We start from the raw sequence: 17,159 nt of genomic DNA on the forward strand, positions 1-17,159 counted from the left end.
ATGTACAGCGGTAGAATGCAACGTTTTATATTTATGTTACTTATTATTATTATTATTATAAGATTTAATTTTTATAATCTTTTAAGGTATGATACTTTTTAAAATACCACAATTAAAGTATAACAAATTTGTATTGACATCTCAAGCATGACATACGAGTGCGAAGGGAATTACCACACTAGAATTACCGAGCAATTAATACGATTAATATGTAATCCCTATAAAAATTGTAGGAATACATTATTTTCAGTTTCTTCAGACCTTCATTATAGTATTCAAATGAAATTATTTATTTTCAAGATCATTTCGAATATTCAATACTTTTAAGATATCAATAATTGCGAAACAAAAAATCGAAACCAGTCATTTTGACTGGTACTGTAGTTCTAGTGTTAACTGTTCACGCGATCCTGATTCCTTTTTATCGGCGCTCGTGCGACGAAGGTTCGGTGCCTTCGTCCGTGCAACGGTTCGTGACAGGAAGCAACCGATACTCCTGATCAATGACCAGTGATCATGGGTAGGAAGCAGGAAAATAATACCTTTTCGTTCGCGCGAGAAGCGATTGGCTCCGGAGCCCAGTTTAAACCACAGATATTCACGGATGAAGGAGACCTTCGGTCGTGACATTAATAGTGATATTCAGCTGTATTACATAAAGTGACAGATATCTTCAGCAACGCCCCGAATCTGCTGACCTACATTCTTCGTGCATAATCTCTGACAACTTAGATTTTTGTACAAACAATTTAATCCTTTACTTAACACGTTGAATGCCATGGAGGTCACCGATGACCCCCAACCAAATCGAATTACTTTCATTCAATATGAAACTACGTTCATTTAATTGAAAGACGATTATTTGACAACATTTCTATAGTATAAAAAATGCTACCAAATGAGGTGACATGGATCAAGATCAGTGTGCAATTATAATAACGCAATTCAATCAAATGATTTAATATTAGATTTTTCCCTTTTTGGGCATTTTGCTCTATGAAATCGTGCAGCGTTCAACAATTGAAAAATCGATTGCTTGTGACAGAAAAAATATTCTATTTAATAGATTGGAATGACCACTGGAATCGTAATGTCAATTTGTGTATAATGTGCAAACATAAATAAGTCAGTTCATTGTAATACTATTAATTTATTTTATTAATTATATAACCGAGTAAAATTAAATGGAATAAGATCAGGAAATACTATAGTAAACTGATTTATTATGTTTATGCATCCACAGAGTTGGCATCACTTTTTTGTCAACTGACTATATTTTTGTTAAAAATAGGAGAAACTTTTCATAGATTTTATTTCTGAAAATATATAGCAAATTGAAGTTTTATTAGATGTATGAGTTTTTTATTTCATGCTAAATAAATGTTAGTGCTATTCAGAATAATGAATTAGGCTATTAATTGGTATGTTTAATATACTTAATGGAATAAAATAAAATCAACTAAATTATATTTAATATATTCTATGATAATAACATAGTATTCTGTTATTTCCTATACATTTATTTTAAACTAATTATTTATTAAAGTTATCGTTTGTTTTTAATCAAACGAAGCTGTTAAGAAATGAAGTGAATTTCTCTTCTCCATAAACTTCTGTAAAAAATTTCAATTAGCGTCGATATACGTTGTCTAACAGTCAAATAGAAATAAAATTAAGGCATTACGCTGATAAAGAAGTTACTTAGATAATCAAATCGAATCAAATAAAATATACAACATTTTCTACTTGAGATTTTATATTAACAATCAAGTTTTTATAAATATACGCATTGCATAAAGTACTTGAAACAAGAAAATGATGCATAGGAATGGAAAAAAGGAAGCTGGATAGTTGGGTAACTAACATTGTATTATTATTTAGAAGATTTTAAACATATATCCAACCCCTGTATACATTGCATAAAATGGATTGAATTTATGTATCACATAGATTAAGAATATAAATAAAAAAGTTAGTTAATATTAATATTCATATATACAATTTGTTTCTTCGCACATTCAATATAGTAATGAGTAAAAATCTTCTTGTACTATAACGATCCGCCAATAAATGCATGCGTGAGGCAGGTCAGTGCGAGGGTGGACAGTGATGCATCGTGCGAGAAATAGATGCATATCTATTCACGTTCAACAGCTGCTAAAGTTTTAATTATTAATCATTTAAATAAGACAAACATTTAAAACTTTCGTCTATTCAATAGGAGACAGATTATTACAGGTCAGAATGTACGCTGTAATTTTTTTGTAGGTCCTGAGACTAGACAATCTATCATTTGGTTAAGCGATGTATCTAGAGAAAATTACCATATCCTACTTACATGAATACGAAATTAAGAAAACCAGCAATTAATTTTCAAACAATGTAACGCGTGATTAAGGTTCCCGAAAAAGATAAAGGATCTACCCATTTAAAATCACTAAATTACGCGATTGACTAATTTGCATTTCGATCGAAGGAATAAATAATTTGCGAGAGTACGATCATAATTACCAGCCTATTTTCAAGCAAGTTCAAAGTCGTTTCTCAAGTAGACAATGCAGCTCCGTCGACTTCCTCTGAGAAATTCCTCGTTACACAACAACAAGTTGTTCGCAGGAGGTTCGTTTCTAAATGAGATAACCCTGAAGGATTTATTGGACGTTCTATACGATGGAAAAAAATGAGGAAGTATCTCAATCCGGGTGACCCAGTTCGCGCTCTTGAATTTCAGAATAGACGTTCTCTCGTTCTCCAAGGCTCTATTGTGGCGAGACGAACACTACCACCGAGTCTGGTGGCTTCACGACCTCTACTGTCAAAGTTGCATCAGCGAGATTCGTTATTCCCTGACAAAAGTGCAAAGAAGTAAACGTTTTTGAAATGACATTTTCTTTATTTAAACAATTTCAATTTTTATTAAGATTCTAATGCGTAGTGAGTGTACATTCTTTAACTTAGTTACTTAATAATAAATTTTGTCGTAACATATTACCAAGTCTCACAAAATGATAACTGATATAATTACAAGAACAACAATAATTGTTGGATTATAATGATAGGTTACAGCGTTCGTAAAACAAATGTAGGATGCTACAAATAGCTGTTGTAGGATTATAAAGTGTTTATTACTCACTTGATAAGGGGAGATAGCAATTTTTGAAATCATGTGATGCGTATCTTGCAAATAGAAGTGTTTTAATAATTTTGTAAATAGTCATGCTAATAAGAATGTTTCAAATGAATATCATATCAAATAAACTGAGTTATAAAGTTTATTATTCAATTTCATTTATTCTAGATAGTTTTTTAAATTGTCAAGTCTGAAATATAATAATATAGAAATAATATAGAAATGATAAGATATTAAATAAAACCACATGAGCGATTAAAGTCTTTTTTAAAGAAATAATCAATTATAGCAGTACTAATTTATAAAAATTAATAAATAAAGTTTCCATGTTACACCTTGATAAGTGTTATCAATGGAATGACGGTATTACAGTTGTTTACTGCGCGATATGAAACAACCTTGGCGAAACATAACTTTCATAAAACCTGCTTTTTTCTTAGGGCATGAATTTCATTCGAGAAGGTTGAAAAAAATATTGAAATTATGGCAAAATATGATCATATTATTAAATTTAATGTAAGACCCAATAGATTTACACAGATAAGTCAATTTATAAATCAATATTCTTAAGGACCTTAAATAAGTATTACACAATTTTTATACTTATAATTTCGGATTTTACAGTAGAGTTACACACGGCAATCCGCGTTCTTCTTATAAGTAGTAGACAATTCAATGAAAAACACAATATATAACATAATATAACACAAAATACATTCATACATTTTTTATTTCTTATCGTTATCTGACCATTAGATTTTCCGATTAGACTGTATTAAGTTCATATGTGTTATTATATTTTCATTTGTTGAAATTTAATTTAATTTTACTTTGGTAAATTCTATAGTACTCTGTATTATAAAACTATTTTCTTCTATAATTGAATTTTTTTACACAGAAATAGTTTTAGTATATTTTTGCAATACAAAATCAAAGTACTTGATTTCTCGCTTCAAAGTGTAAACATAAAAATATATTATTTACGAAAATTTTATTTCAAATATTTTTCCGTCAGTATACCCGATAAAAAATATTGAAACTTCGCAAGTTTATAGAGGTTCTCATTTGAAATTATAGACAGTTTCTTATTCCATTTATAAATTTCTGAAGGTGAAACACCCACTGAAGGAGTTTATGTATTTTGTACCTTTAAAGGTACTTCAATAACCATAGTAAATATAAAAGAATTTTTGCAACTAATATTTTATACCTTTTAATGTTCTACACTACTACAGATTTTAAACAAAGACGACAAAAGGAAGTTCTTTTCTGAAAACAATATATTTTTCGCAATTTTATTAGTCGGTTCCATATAACAATAATCCAGTTCAATGTTCATATCAACAATTGTTCTGCACGTGTCTTCATCCCAAATAAAAAAACCAAAGCTGCACCAAAAATCGTGTCTATTTCCATGAAAATTCCACACAAATGCACAAAATGGAAAAAATCTCGTAGTTCTCGGATTACCGGCGTTCCCTCGCGAGGGACCAACTCAGATAAAGAGAGCAAACTGAAAGCTGCGCGAATGAAAGGAACGAAAAGGAGAAGATTTTGAGAAACACTGCGTATCTGTGCCGAGCGCCACGCGACCAGGTCGTCCGGTCGGGCTGGATGCCGGGTGTTGTTGAAATCAACGTGGTGGGGTTCCTTCGACGACCACAACCGGAGCCTTATGCCTTCAGTCGACTCTCGGCTCTCACTGCGACTCGAGCTGGCAGAGATTCCGTTAATTAAGCATCGACCGAGCCGAAACGGTGGTTGCACAACAGGTGGACCGCAAACGCGTCGACAGGCTCCCTCCAAAACCGTACGTGCGTCCGAGATCGTGTCACCGAATCCGAGAGATCGCTCCAAAACGTTTACCCCCATCGATCAGGATCATTCCAATCGAACGGATGTATCGAAAGGCCGATCGTTATTTCGAACAACGCTGAAAAACGAGACGTGTACCAAGGATCAAGGATCAAAGAGGATCAAAAGAGACTCGAGCAACGTTCATCCGGACAAAGAGGATTGTTCGAGAACCGTGAGTGTGAACCGCGTCGAGTGCTCGGCCAGTCGTGTCACGGTCGATCCAGAGATCGATCCAACCAGTTCCTTTTACCGGTCGATCACCTCGATCCCGCGTCGGAGTCCCGCGGCGCGAGAGTGCACATCCGCGTCGTCGGGTCTTAATTAGTACGTGGGTGTCGTGATAGATTGGCGGCTGGACAAGAGAGACCGTCCGAAGGACAGGACAGGACAGGACGGAAAAAGAAGACTGGCGCGAAGAGATGCTGAAAGCGGGAGGACCGCGTGTTAGTGAACGCGAAGAGACCATCAGGGAATAAAAGGGACGAGGCGAGGGTTGGTTAGCCGGAACGGTAGAGGGTGGTGGGGCGGTTAAATAGATGCAGGAATCTCTACGCGGCGCCATGCTGGTGTAGCGGCGAGAAAAAATATTCGGTTTCATCGGTGTGCGTGGCCGCGTGTGCATGGAATCCCAGGACCGTATCGGTCTCCGCACGTTTGTTACGGGTCCGAGGACCTGCCGCGCCGGTAGATTGGATTAATCGGTGATTAAATCGCGCTGTGAACGTTCGACTTTGAACGTTGTTCCGTGAACATTTCGCTGAAGGATTTCTACGCGAATCGGGATTTGTATTCTCGAAGTGAAAGGCGCGTAACACGTAAACGCCGCAACTTGTAACTGCACGATCGATGATCAATTAAGTGAGTCTCTCAAGATAATTGCGAAGAGGATCGTGGAAACATGTTGTGCGGCACGTTCAGAAAGAAGAGAAGGCAGAACGGGGATGAGTATCGATTGGTCAGATCGAACACGATGCCGAGGATCCTGGCGGGAAAGGAAGGCAGTCTGGTTACTGTCCGAAGGACGAAATCCTCGAGGGTGGCGGCTCGTTCCTCGCATCTCAAAGATCTTCTGCACACGGTAAGCCGTAAATCCGTTCGATCCTAACGCGATCCTACGATCCGCTTGTGAACGCGGCGTGGTTCCGGGACCGTTTTATCGACGGTAAAATCGACCTCGAGACTCTCGCTCGATGGAAGGACACTGTGTCTGCCGCGGCAGAAATATGGCTGCCCTGTTCCAGCTCCTTTATGCTTCTTTGTTCTGGAATGATATTTGTTGTTCTTGGGAATGGTTTGATGCGTCCTATTATGTATTTAGATTGAAATTTACACACTGATCTTGGTTAATTGGAAATTGTTCAATATTTATGAGCTTGAGAAATCATTAAATGCACTGATGAATCATCAGCTACTTTTTGTATGTTAGCATTCATTTCTGAGAGGATGAAGGTTATATTAAGATGGAATTAACACGTTGCTTTCACTAAATGAAAATTAGGTGATAGTACATTTTTAGTTCTACTAAAATCTGTATGAAGACTAAATGTATACACGTAACATATATGAAATTTTACTTTTGAAAGGTTTTTGGTAGCAATCAGAATGAAGAAACATATATTTTATTCAGTTAAGATTTATAATATTATTAGTATGTAATTCAATGGCTTTTATTTTGTTTCAAATTGATGCTAGGAAGATAAAGTATATTTAGAAGTTATTGAAAATAAAATAGTTATTTCAATGAAGCAAATATCTGAAAAAAACTTGAAGGGTATAAATTTTATTTCTTTATATTTGCCTAAGTGAATTAAATTGCAAATGATTTATTTGCCAAAACCTCAATAGATATAAAAGTTTATTATTTAATCTTTCGTGTGTTTATCACATTTAAAAATACGTGAGTCCTATGAATTTCTATTGAAATTAATTAATACATTACGAAATGTAAACTTCACTTTATCATTCTATTTATTTATTTATACATAATTTTAAATATTATACAATATTTATTGAAGAAAAATGAAAATTGAAACCACTTTCGTCAAATGTTTCTTTCCTTTTTTTAATTCGTCGCTGTATGCAGATACATAGATATTTATCAGCTTTCGTTCAAAACAATCTGTATCCAATTTCTTGTTTAACTGCTCCTAAATTCTTGAACACATATATTAATTATTAAATCGACACAGTATAACACAGTCAGAAAATACATCTTTGTTTTCTAATATCTTACTATATAACATATCGCTTTATTTATTTTTCAACTGTCCCCATTTTACATTTATAGTTACAAACTCGTTCCACTGTTTTCCTCTGTATACAATAGGTCCCCTATTTTAAATTATCATGACCATCTTCTACATCAAGCCCAAAACTACCGAATATTTAACATGATTAACATATAATTCTTACACAAATCACAAGAACAACTTTCTTCAAATTTCTGCTAATCTACATAACATCTAGATAAAACTATCAATTTTTTCAATAATTCTAACTATATAACCCTTTTATGCTCTTAGTAACTACAAAACAAAAAAACCAATACCAGTTAGTTTGACCGGTAAGGTAATTCTAGTGCTATGCATATTACAATTAAAATATTTCATATTTCCTACGTTCAATTATTCGCACACACCGGCAGCGGCCATTAGAAAATCGAGCGTTCCACTGAACTTAGAAACTTTCCCATCGGAATGTACAGGTCTCCCTATTAATTCAGACAGCGATCTGCTCCTACCGCGTTCGATTCTTAGAACAAACGTTCTGGTGCGCCAGCGAAATGAACCGACCGGGAAATTTCGAAGAAGCGGTATCGCGGCATTTCACCAACGTTTTGCTTGGTATTCATGTCGGACTGACAATAAGGGGCCCCGGCATCGGCCAGTCGATTGCTTCTCAAAGGTCCCGGACCGTCTCGAATCTACATACATGAATGCGAATGCGTCATGCCGTTTTACATATGTATGCACGCGACGATATAGTCTCGGTACCTATGTACGTACGCGTTCTGTTGCATAATTTACGACATTGTACACAGACACGCTCGGCCGCGCAAACGACGCGCACTGTCCGGTTTCAAGTGGAATCGATTTGTTTTGGCAGCGCGGATGGAAGAGGGCGATCGTGAAACGATTCGGAGCGATTTGGGAGGCTCGAGCCCGATCCTAATCGCCTGATTCCTGTCGTTAGGTTGTCCCAACCCCTTCCACGGAGAATTGTTAACCTTCGTTTCCGGCTGAATCGCGTTGGTTGCGTTTCCGAGGATTAGATTAACCCGTTACGAACACGCGCAGATTTCGCGGCGCGTTTTGGTTAAATTCTCGTACACGGTTTGAGGATGGATTTGAATGCGGAGTTCAATTCAATTTAAGGATTTCGAATTCAATCGAGATTCGAGGAATTAGGGGATGCAATCTGCTACACGCGCGAACGAATGTTAGTAAGTTATTAGAATGTTGCTTTGTTTATCTTTGTTACGTGTTTTATTGTGTTTGATATTAATAATGGCACTACTGGGTATTTTAAGTAATTTATTTAATTTAATAATTATTCTATTGCGTGAAAAATATTAATTATACGATAATTTTGTGTGTGAATAATTTTATGATTTCAATAATTGTGTATGTATGTGTATAAAATGAAGAAGTTGAAGCTAGTCATTTGATAAGTATGGCAATTCTAGGGATAAATACGTTAATGAGCAAGATTTAGTATGACTGTGCACGTTCTTGGAAACGTAAATTTTTGTCAATTATTTAATAACAAGGACGATTCTGTAGAGATGTGCTTTTTGTACTGAATGTCCTGAAATGGTAAAACTATAGTTTCATTGTGCAAGTATTTTTTAACCAATCAATCGTACTTTATGAATTGTTAAAACATATTCGTCTGGAAAATAGAAGAAAATCAATATACATTAGAATGATCATTAATAACATTCCTGATAAATTATAGATATATTTGATATGCTTCAAATGTATATTCCTAAGTTCGCCACTAGAATAACACAAGATTCTTCCAAATATACGGATAATGTTAACTCATCTTTTGTCCATAGACAAACAATAAAAGTGAAAATTCATGCTTTCAAGAATTTGCATGTACCTATTACTTGTATATTTCTCCTTAATTATAACTAAAAACTAAAACTTATAATTATTATCAATGTAAAATCTACTCCAAGTTAGTATTGATTGTTACCATTAGTATTTATCAGACATGAATTATCACCTCTACTTAAAAAATTTGGAACTTAATAATAATGTTTCACTCTTCAAACAAACACTCCAAAAAAACTCTATTTAAAATCATTTAATCTTTCGACAACTATAATCACCCAGTCAATCCCAAGATACCATGAACTACTATAATCACTGTACCGTTAGCGCACAACATTTTTGTCTATATTCAAAACTATTTCTTCCACACTCGACATTCACAATAATGTATTAATTTACCACAATAATAACAAAACGTATAATATCATAAACAGATCAAAGTATCATTTCCAGAAAAACACCAAAACAACCGATAAAATAATATTTCCCTGTAAAAACAATTATTATTAATCACTTCCACCAACATACAAATCATAATAACTTCACGACCATCATCACGAATCGTCTTTAACTTTTCATAACTCTGCGAGAAACCACGAGAAGACGAAAGTGTAGAGGAGGGGCAGGAATTCGTGTGTCTTCCAAGAAGCTCCGTGAATCCTTGGTTACACGATCGTTCGGGGGCAAAATACAAAGTTGGCTTTGGTATCGATCGGAGGGATCGAGGTATCGGTGGGGTCCGGTCACGATCACCTCTCGGACGCCGGGTCCCACCGGTTCGGACGTAGTTGCCGTGGCCGTCGTTGTCTTCCCGAAAGTCCCGGTGTTTCTTTTTCGGTCTAAATCCGGCCACGGAGGCGCCTGTAGGCGCTCGCGCTCGCAGAAGTCGCCATGAGATACTCCTGAGAACAGGAGGGATAAGGACAGACACCAAGAGAACGGGACGAGGTGGAAAGGAGTGAGGGGGAGAGAGAGAAAGACCAAAAGGAGGTTGAGCCACCTTCACGAGAAGTTCGCCTTATAAGGCGTCCTCGGGTGGGCAGCGTCCATTAGAAATCCTTTGTCGTCCCGACCTCTTTTTCCCGGCAGATTCTCGAGGGAGGGAGGGCGGCAGGGGGTTGATGGTTCGTTCGCCGCCTAGAATTCGTGTGTTACCATCGAGAAAACGCGCCCCCGTTCTCCATCTGGCCGCGGAAAGAAAGGAAGAAAGAAGTTTTTAGAATAATGAGAAAGTGAGGGTTTTTGTCCACTTGAGAGAATTACCGGCGGAGAACAACGACGGATTCGGCGTTGGAGCTGGGCCACGCTAGAATCAGTCTTTTAACGCCGCGAAAGTACGGATTCTTTACGAGATGAATCTTTTCACGAGGAGGATTCTTTGGCCGGCTTCCGTGGAATCGTCCAGGTGGTCCTACATCGACTGGAGAAGTATAGTCTTCGGTTGCATTTCGATTTCGTTTGCGATTTGTTGGAGGCGGGCGTCAAGTTGTTCTATTCTGTTGGTGTTAAATGGAATTTATTATTATACTATGTATTTTGTAATGTTATTTGGGTAGATTGAGTAGTGAGACGTATTGAATGGAAAAAAGTGTTATTTACAATGGTATATTTTGGTACTCACGGGACTATTATTTATAAATTGCATTTAATATGTGGTTTATATTGAAATAATTCGAATAGGAGTAGAATAAATAAATTGATTATTGAAGAATTGTATTAGAAAACAAAAGTAATATTAATGTTTGTGGATGAACGTAAGTGAATCAATTTGAAGACGGTGATTATGCTACGTAAAGTAACAAATAAGTTAGAATTAAAAAATATATTACAACAGGAATAGAACGATACCACCAAAGAATTTTGTAGAGAGTTAAATCGATCCCATACCTTTTACGAGCTATTGGAAATAATCCTGGAAAATATTGAAATACCGGTTAAATTCCTTTCAACTGTTGTTCATAATTAGATACGCACGATTTTTAGCGACGATTTTAGTGCGTTATTTTCAAATCGATTCAATTTACTTTTTACAATCGAAACTTTTAGTGTGCAGTTATATTATATTGAATAAAGATACGTTGATTTCTTTGTGCAAGGTAAAAGTAAGTTGTAAACTGATGTCGCGCGAGTATTAAGGCGTACAATTTTAATGCGACACTCACTCCATCTGCAATTTTCATCTTCTCCTTTAATCTCCATATCCTTTTAATGTTTTATATTACAGTTTTTCAGCTTTTTAATTCCTTCGAATACGGCAGTACAATATTTGCACCGCCCCTGTTTCATGATTGTACGTACAGTGGCACAAAAATGGCCGCTGTAAATATTTCTTTTCAAAAAGGTAGTAATTATGTTCTTGCGTTCTTAAAAATATTGAGTATAAGACGTACAATCGGGAAACAAGATTTAATTATTTTTCATGCTAATAGCATCAAATCTTTCCTCGGTCCCTCTACTGAATTAAGTAATTTATGTCGTTCTCTTCATTCTCATATAAAACCTATTTCTTTTAGACTATGGAATTTCTAAGAATATAAAATCATGTGCTAAAACAATCCTTTTTCCTCCAAATCCTTCTTACTTCCTATAATTCGTATTTCAAAAAATTTATAAAAACATAAATTTCATTTAAAACTATTTAAATAATTTTACTGATTACTCATTGTAATTATAATAAACAAACGTATCAAGAAATAATATTCTTTATTAATTTTCAAAATTTTGTCATTGGAATACAACACAGAATAGAACAATATTGTAAATTTGAATTATATACTAGTACTTTTTAAAAGAATAACAAACTACACACAGTTATGGCAGAACATGGTACCAGTCCTTTTCCTTCAAAGTTCTCGAATTATCAAGTATAACAGAAGATATTTCGCTGAATGTTCAGAGAAAAACTAATGCCTTGAAATATTGAATGTTTCTAGAGCAACGTTGAAACTGGAATTGTCTCTTCCTTCCGTCACCCCTAAAGTGCAAAAACGTCGAGGGAAAAAACGTTCACGGCACGGTTTCTATAATCACTGTGGCACTTTTTCAACGTCCTTCGTTGTCGAGTAATCGCTAGTGCCTTTCACTATTCAGCGTGTCCACAAGTTTTCGATTCTTGCGGCTCGAGTCGAAGCAATCGCGTTTTACAGTCTACGGATCAGGAAATCGGAATTCACCATGATCGAATCAGATCGGGGGACAAAAGTTTCGCAGAAAAGGAAGAACACGCTCCATCCCGCCTGCAATTTGTGTACGCCTTAGCCTCTTCTTCCCTTATTCGCCGCCTTTGCCTCGTGTTTTTTGCTCGTTTCATTCTTCTCCTTTTCTTCTGCACCTTAATTCTCTCCCGTTGGAATTCTTCTTCCCCCTCCACTGCTCGCAAAATATCTCGACGCATTCCCGCGCATGGTACTGGTCCGATTTGGACCCTCCTGCAACTCTTGTGCGGTGCCAGGTAAAATATTATTTGAAATAGAAAAATAGCAAGTAGTGTGTTTTACTTGAAATCGTGCATGAAAGGTTTTGAAATAATGTCTGTTGTCTAGAATTAGATTCACTCCAGTGCCACATTTTTTGAGCAGTAAATTTATTTTAATTTAAATTGTATCTACTGCGTAGGAAATGGAATATGTAATTTGTAAGTTGTTGGAATACATTGAAAATAGTGTTTCATTTAGGGAATGTTCAAAGTATTTATAATTAACATTCTTTTGCTGGATAAATGTTTTTTCCAAAATTAGTCTAAATGATATAAATGATCTAAATTTGAAACGTTGTACTTTGTCACAGATAAATAATTGTACATAATTTCAATTAACTTTTAATAAGTTTACTTTCCTAAATATTATAGTTTATTTCTTGATAATAGTGGAAATAATAATTTCAAATACAAAATTGGAATATTCTACTTTGCCCTGCAGATTATTAAAACAAAAATATTTAGAGTAAAACCGATCAATTGCAAATAGGGTAAAACAGTTGCTATCGACATATTAGTTTTAATTAATTTAATTTAATTTAGTTAGTTCTTAGTTAATTTAACATATTCAGAAATATATAAATAAATACAAATGAAATACAAGAAGTAATGTTATTAATTAATTTATTAGATGCTAAGTTTTCGACAGAGAAATATATAAACTATAGGATAAACACATGGGATAAAATGAAAAAATAATTAATATATTTCACCTTTGCTAACTACGATGAAAACTACTATGTATGCATACCCTAACTACTCTCTATAATCACATTATATATATGTATACATAATAATTCCCTTACATCATCAGAGGCATTTATTTTTAACCTCCTTATTTATCTTCCAAACATTATCGTGTATTAAGTAACTGTGTATCAAAGCAAATCCACATAACCAGTGGCAGATGTGATCGATGCCATTCCCAGATCTTTCCTCTCGGTTCACACGACGCTTCTAAATGCGTTTCTTTCCGCTTTCTTCCGACAGCCATATTAGCGTCTCGCTGGAGCCGAAGCTCGCAGCGTTCCCCTGAAAATTGCGCAATTCAGACGTGATCCAGTATGCCCAGCGTTCTATTACTGCAAGGAACGCAGCGATCGCGGTTCGACGAACTTCCATCGTTACGACGTCCTATATTCCGTTATCAGGCAATCGTTAAACCAGTTAATTCTATTCTTCCTTCAGCCGATAACGCGATTTCGTGGGTCAATTCGTTGCGCTTCTAAGGCTTGCGCAATCGAATTTTCATAGTCATCGGGCTTTATTACTTTTCAGCGGCCTATTTCTGTCAAAAAAAATTAATGACACACTCCTCTGCATGTGACGGACGAGATACGATTTCTCGCAGTAACCTTTTTACGATTTTTAATAATATCCGACTATAAGCTTTCTATGCAGTATTTCATTGAGATCTATTAGTGTCAGCATAGTTCTGTTTCTTTACGACATGAATCCGTGAACTTTTTGGTAATAATTATAAGGTGAAACTAACACTAATTTTCTTTTGAAACAATGCATGTTTCAAACGGACGTTTCAGAGACAGTAGAGGTCGATAAAAAATTAAAAAATTCGGAAATTCATAAATTCAAAATTGTTTAGGTTGAAAATTCAAAGAGTTAAAAGTTCTTTAAATATTATTCTAAACTTTGAAGGTCCTTCTACAAATAAAAACAAAAAAGTTACATTATTGGTACATTCAAGTGAAGTATACCATTTATTTCGTTCTAATTCGAATTGTTTATTAATTGCGTATCATTTGTATTATTTCACACCAATGTTTATTTTGTCCGCTCATTTTGTTATATACAAACGTTTATATCGTTTATTTCGAAGTAATTATAATTTCGAAAAGCCGGCAAATAAGAATTAAATTAATGGAAAAGTTAAATTCTTTGAAAATCATCAACTAATCTCGTTGGAAGTTTTAATGGCCCGAACTGAGAAAATGTAATTGCAAGGTGTTTTATCTACACGTGACGTACATGCTGGATGCGTTTTCATTGGTGCCGGTCGGCATTTCGTTTGATTCGGTTCGTTCAACGCTCTTTACCTCGCATGGTCTGCTGTCTAGATTGGTTTACGCCGGTTTCAATTTGTGGCGCCGACCGCGGAGCTTCTTCTAATTACCGGTAATTAGAGACGATGCTTTAAGTGCCGGCTGTTCTGTTGGCATTCTTCAAAGGAATTCTCTAGCTTATTGGCGTCGCCTATTTTTCAGAAATGTCGTTTTTACGGAAACGAAACAGAGAATTTGAATGCAATGCTGAATAAATATTAAGTCAGATTATTTATCATTATAAATATCGGATGTTTACAATATTATGATTAGTCAATAATTTACCTTCGTTTTGATTTCCGTTATAAATCAAAAGTTAATGGTACTTTTTATTTTAAATATTGCTTTTGAAACGCCCTTTTTATGAAAATGAAAAAAAAAACGAATAATTATCGAGTTCACTAAACATGTAAAAAACTAGTACTTTAATGAAATGAATATAATAATGTAATTAGTAAATTATAACTATTAATGTCAATGACGGGTTGCGTTAACAAATCATGAGCTTTGAGATTTAATCGAGCTTTATTTCATTGAAAGGTTCTCCACAATTCTATTTAATAAAGATTAGAGAAATATCTACTTCATTTTCTCCCTTTTAATTCCGGATTATATCAAATATTTTATTTTAACATTGCACGATTCTATTTGAATAACTATTCAACCATTTATTCTAACTAATTATGTTACTTCATTATCAGAAATAAATACTTCTTGCATATTCATATTTACTGTAAACATTGATATTTATTAATGTTTATATAAAGGTTTAACAAAAAACGTTCAACGAAATTCAAATCTAAACATGTTCCAAATTTACAATTTCACGTAAAATTGTAAAACGTAAAATAATTTGACACACTCAAAAAGTGTAGTTTATATTAAAAATTATAAAAATGTTAACAATTAAATTCGTGTACTTTTGCCTGAGTTCACCGATTCAATTTATACAAGATAATTTTCAAGAAATGTGGTATTATGCGCGAGATGGTTGTACTTCATAAAGATCAGTGTCATATATTCCCGATGTTACACGCGTATTTATCAGTAACACGCGATAAGTATCCCGTTGCTCCTGGAAATGTACAATTTTATGGACTGACTTACAGTAATGGCGATTGTTTGTATCGACGCGTTTCGAGGAACTGCGCTGACAATTGGACGCGGGAGCAGTCCCACGAGCTTTTTGATGGTGCATAAAGGTTTTCCGATGAATATGACGGTTCTAACAGAGGTTAAATCGAGCCCACATGCGCATTTCACTGGGCGTGGTCGTCGACTTTACCCGATTTAATCCCCGCGACAACGCCGACGAGCCTCGATCGGTGTTGCCGCAGGATTCTCCGGTGCAGTAAACTATCGAATTCATGGGTCGATATCTCGTTAAGCCGCCTCTAACCGCGCACTACGGAGAGACCGTTACGAATAACACTTTGCATACCATTCTTCGGAGAAAGTCGATAATTTCGTAGCTTCTCGTCACATCTGGCTCCTTCGTGGAATATCACCCACTGGTTTTAGCATTAGGAATGGTAACGACAACGAGTCGTGTCTAGCAATTTCGAGAAGTTCAGCCATTTACAGTTCATCGGCACACATGACATACCGAGAACATCTAAGCTCGCAGTTTCATTTCTTTTGTTCCCTTTAAACTGAATACTGGAATCGTGTCTAGCAATTTCGAGAAGTCATTTATGCTTCAGTAGTACACATGACATACCAAGAACGATTCTGTTCACAATTTAATTTCCTTTGTTTCTTTTGGATTGAGTGTTAGCATGATCTCTAGGAATTTTGGGAAGTTTAACCATTTATAGTTCATTGGTACACACTATATACCACGTCTCAGTTTAGAATTTAAACTGTTTCAGTCTTTTTAGAATGAATGCTAGAATCGTGTTTAACAATTTTGGGAGGTTTAACCATTTATGGTTCATTTGTACACATGAAATACCAAAAATATCTGAGTATAGATTCAAAATTTAATTTCTTTTGTTTGTTTTAAAGATAATAAAAATGTTACGGACGAAAATTGTTTTTCGGAGTCCTAAAAATTTTATTTTGTGAAAGGTTAAAGACTTGCTGCATGAAGAAAAGAGTTTATGTCTTTGCTTTACTTTCGTTATAATTTATTTTCTTCTGTTTTGCGCACGTATATTCTAAATTTTTTAAAATTTGACAAGAGACTTAATAATTAGAGTAGAAGTAAGTGATCTTCACTAGCTATTTCATCTCTTATTTATCAATATTTCAACATTACGATATAAGATGAAATTGAGTTGTAAATTATATGGAATGAGGCGTGACAAATTAATATTTTTCACGATGCCGTTCTCTCTTTATAATCGCATGCTGTAGACGTCTTTATGATCCTACAGACATTTCCATCACAACATGATGCTAATACTCAGTACATCTATAAATCTTATGTCAATCTTATGATAATAAAGGGTAGTATATACAAATCCTTTCCTCTTTCGTTCTCTGTTTAACTTGCCGTTTGATTTTTTGCACTCATAGCACGCTTATTTACATCCGCAAAACACCATACACGAACAAATTTAGTAACTTTCTAT

The 17,159-nt window shown here is 35.0% G+C and overlaps 1 protein-coding gene across 6 annotated transcripts in view; it reads left to right on the plus strand.

Moving 5' to 3' along the window:
* The window catches only part of LOC116430995 (uncharacterized), a 289,607-nt gene that overhangs the window by 138,170 nt on the left and 134,278 nt on the right, over positions 1 to 17,159 (plus strand). The window contains exon 1 of one of the 6 annotated variants that reach the window (XM_076367613.1): positions 4,830 to 6,065. The exons of the other annotated variants lie outside the window; for them this stretch is intronic. Within the exon in view, the coding sequence (XP_076223728.1) occupies positions 5,886 to 6,065 (180 nt within the window). The 5' untranslated portion in view covers positions 4,830 to 5,885. Of the gene's footprint in view, positions 1 to 4,829; positions 6,066 to 17,159 lie in introns of those variants that run through there. 6 annotated transcript variants of the gene reach the window in all.

Source organism: Nomia melanderi, chromosome 5 (genome assembly GCF_051020985.1).
Source record: "Nomia melanderi isolate GNS246 chromosome 5, iyNomMela1, whole genome shotgun sequence".
NCBI classification, from domain to species: Eukaryota; Metazoa; Arthropoda; class Insecta; order Hymenoptera; family Halictidae; genus Nomia; species Nomia melanderi.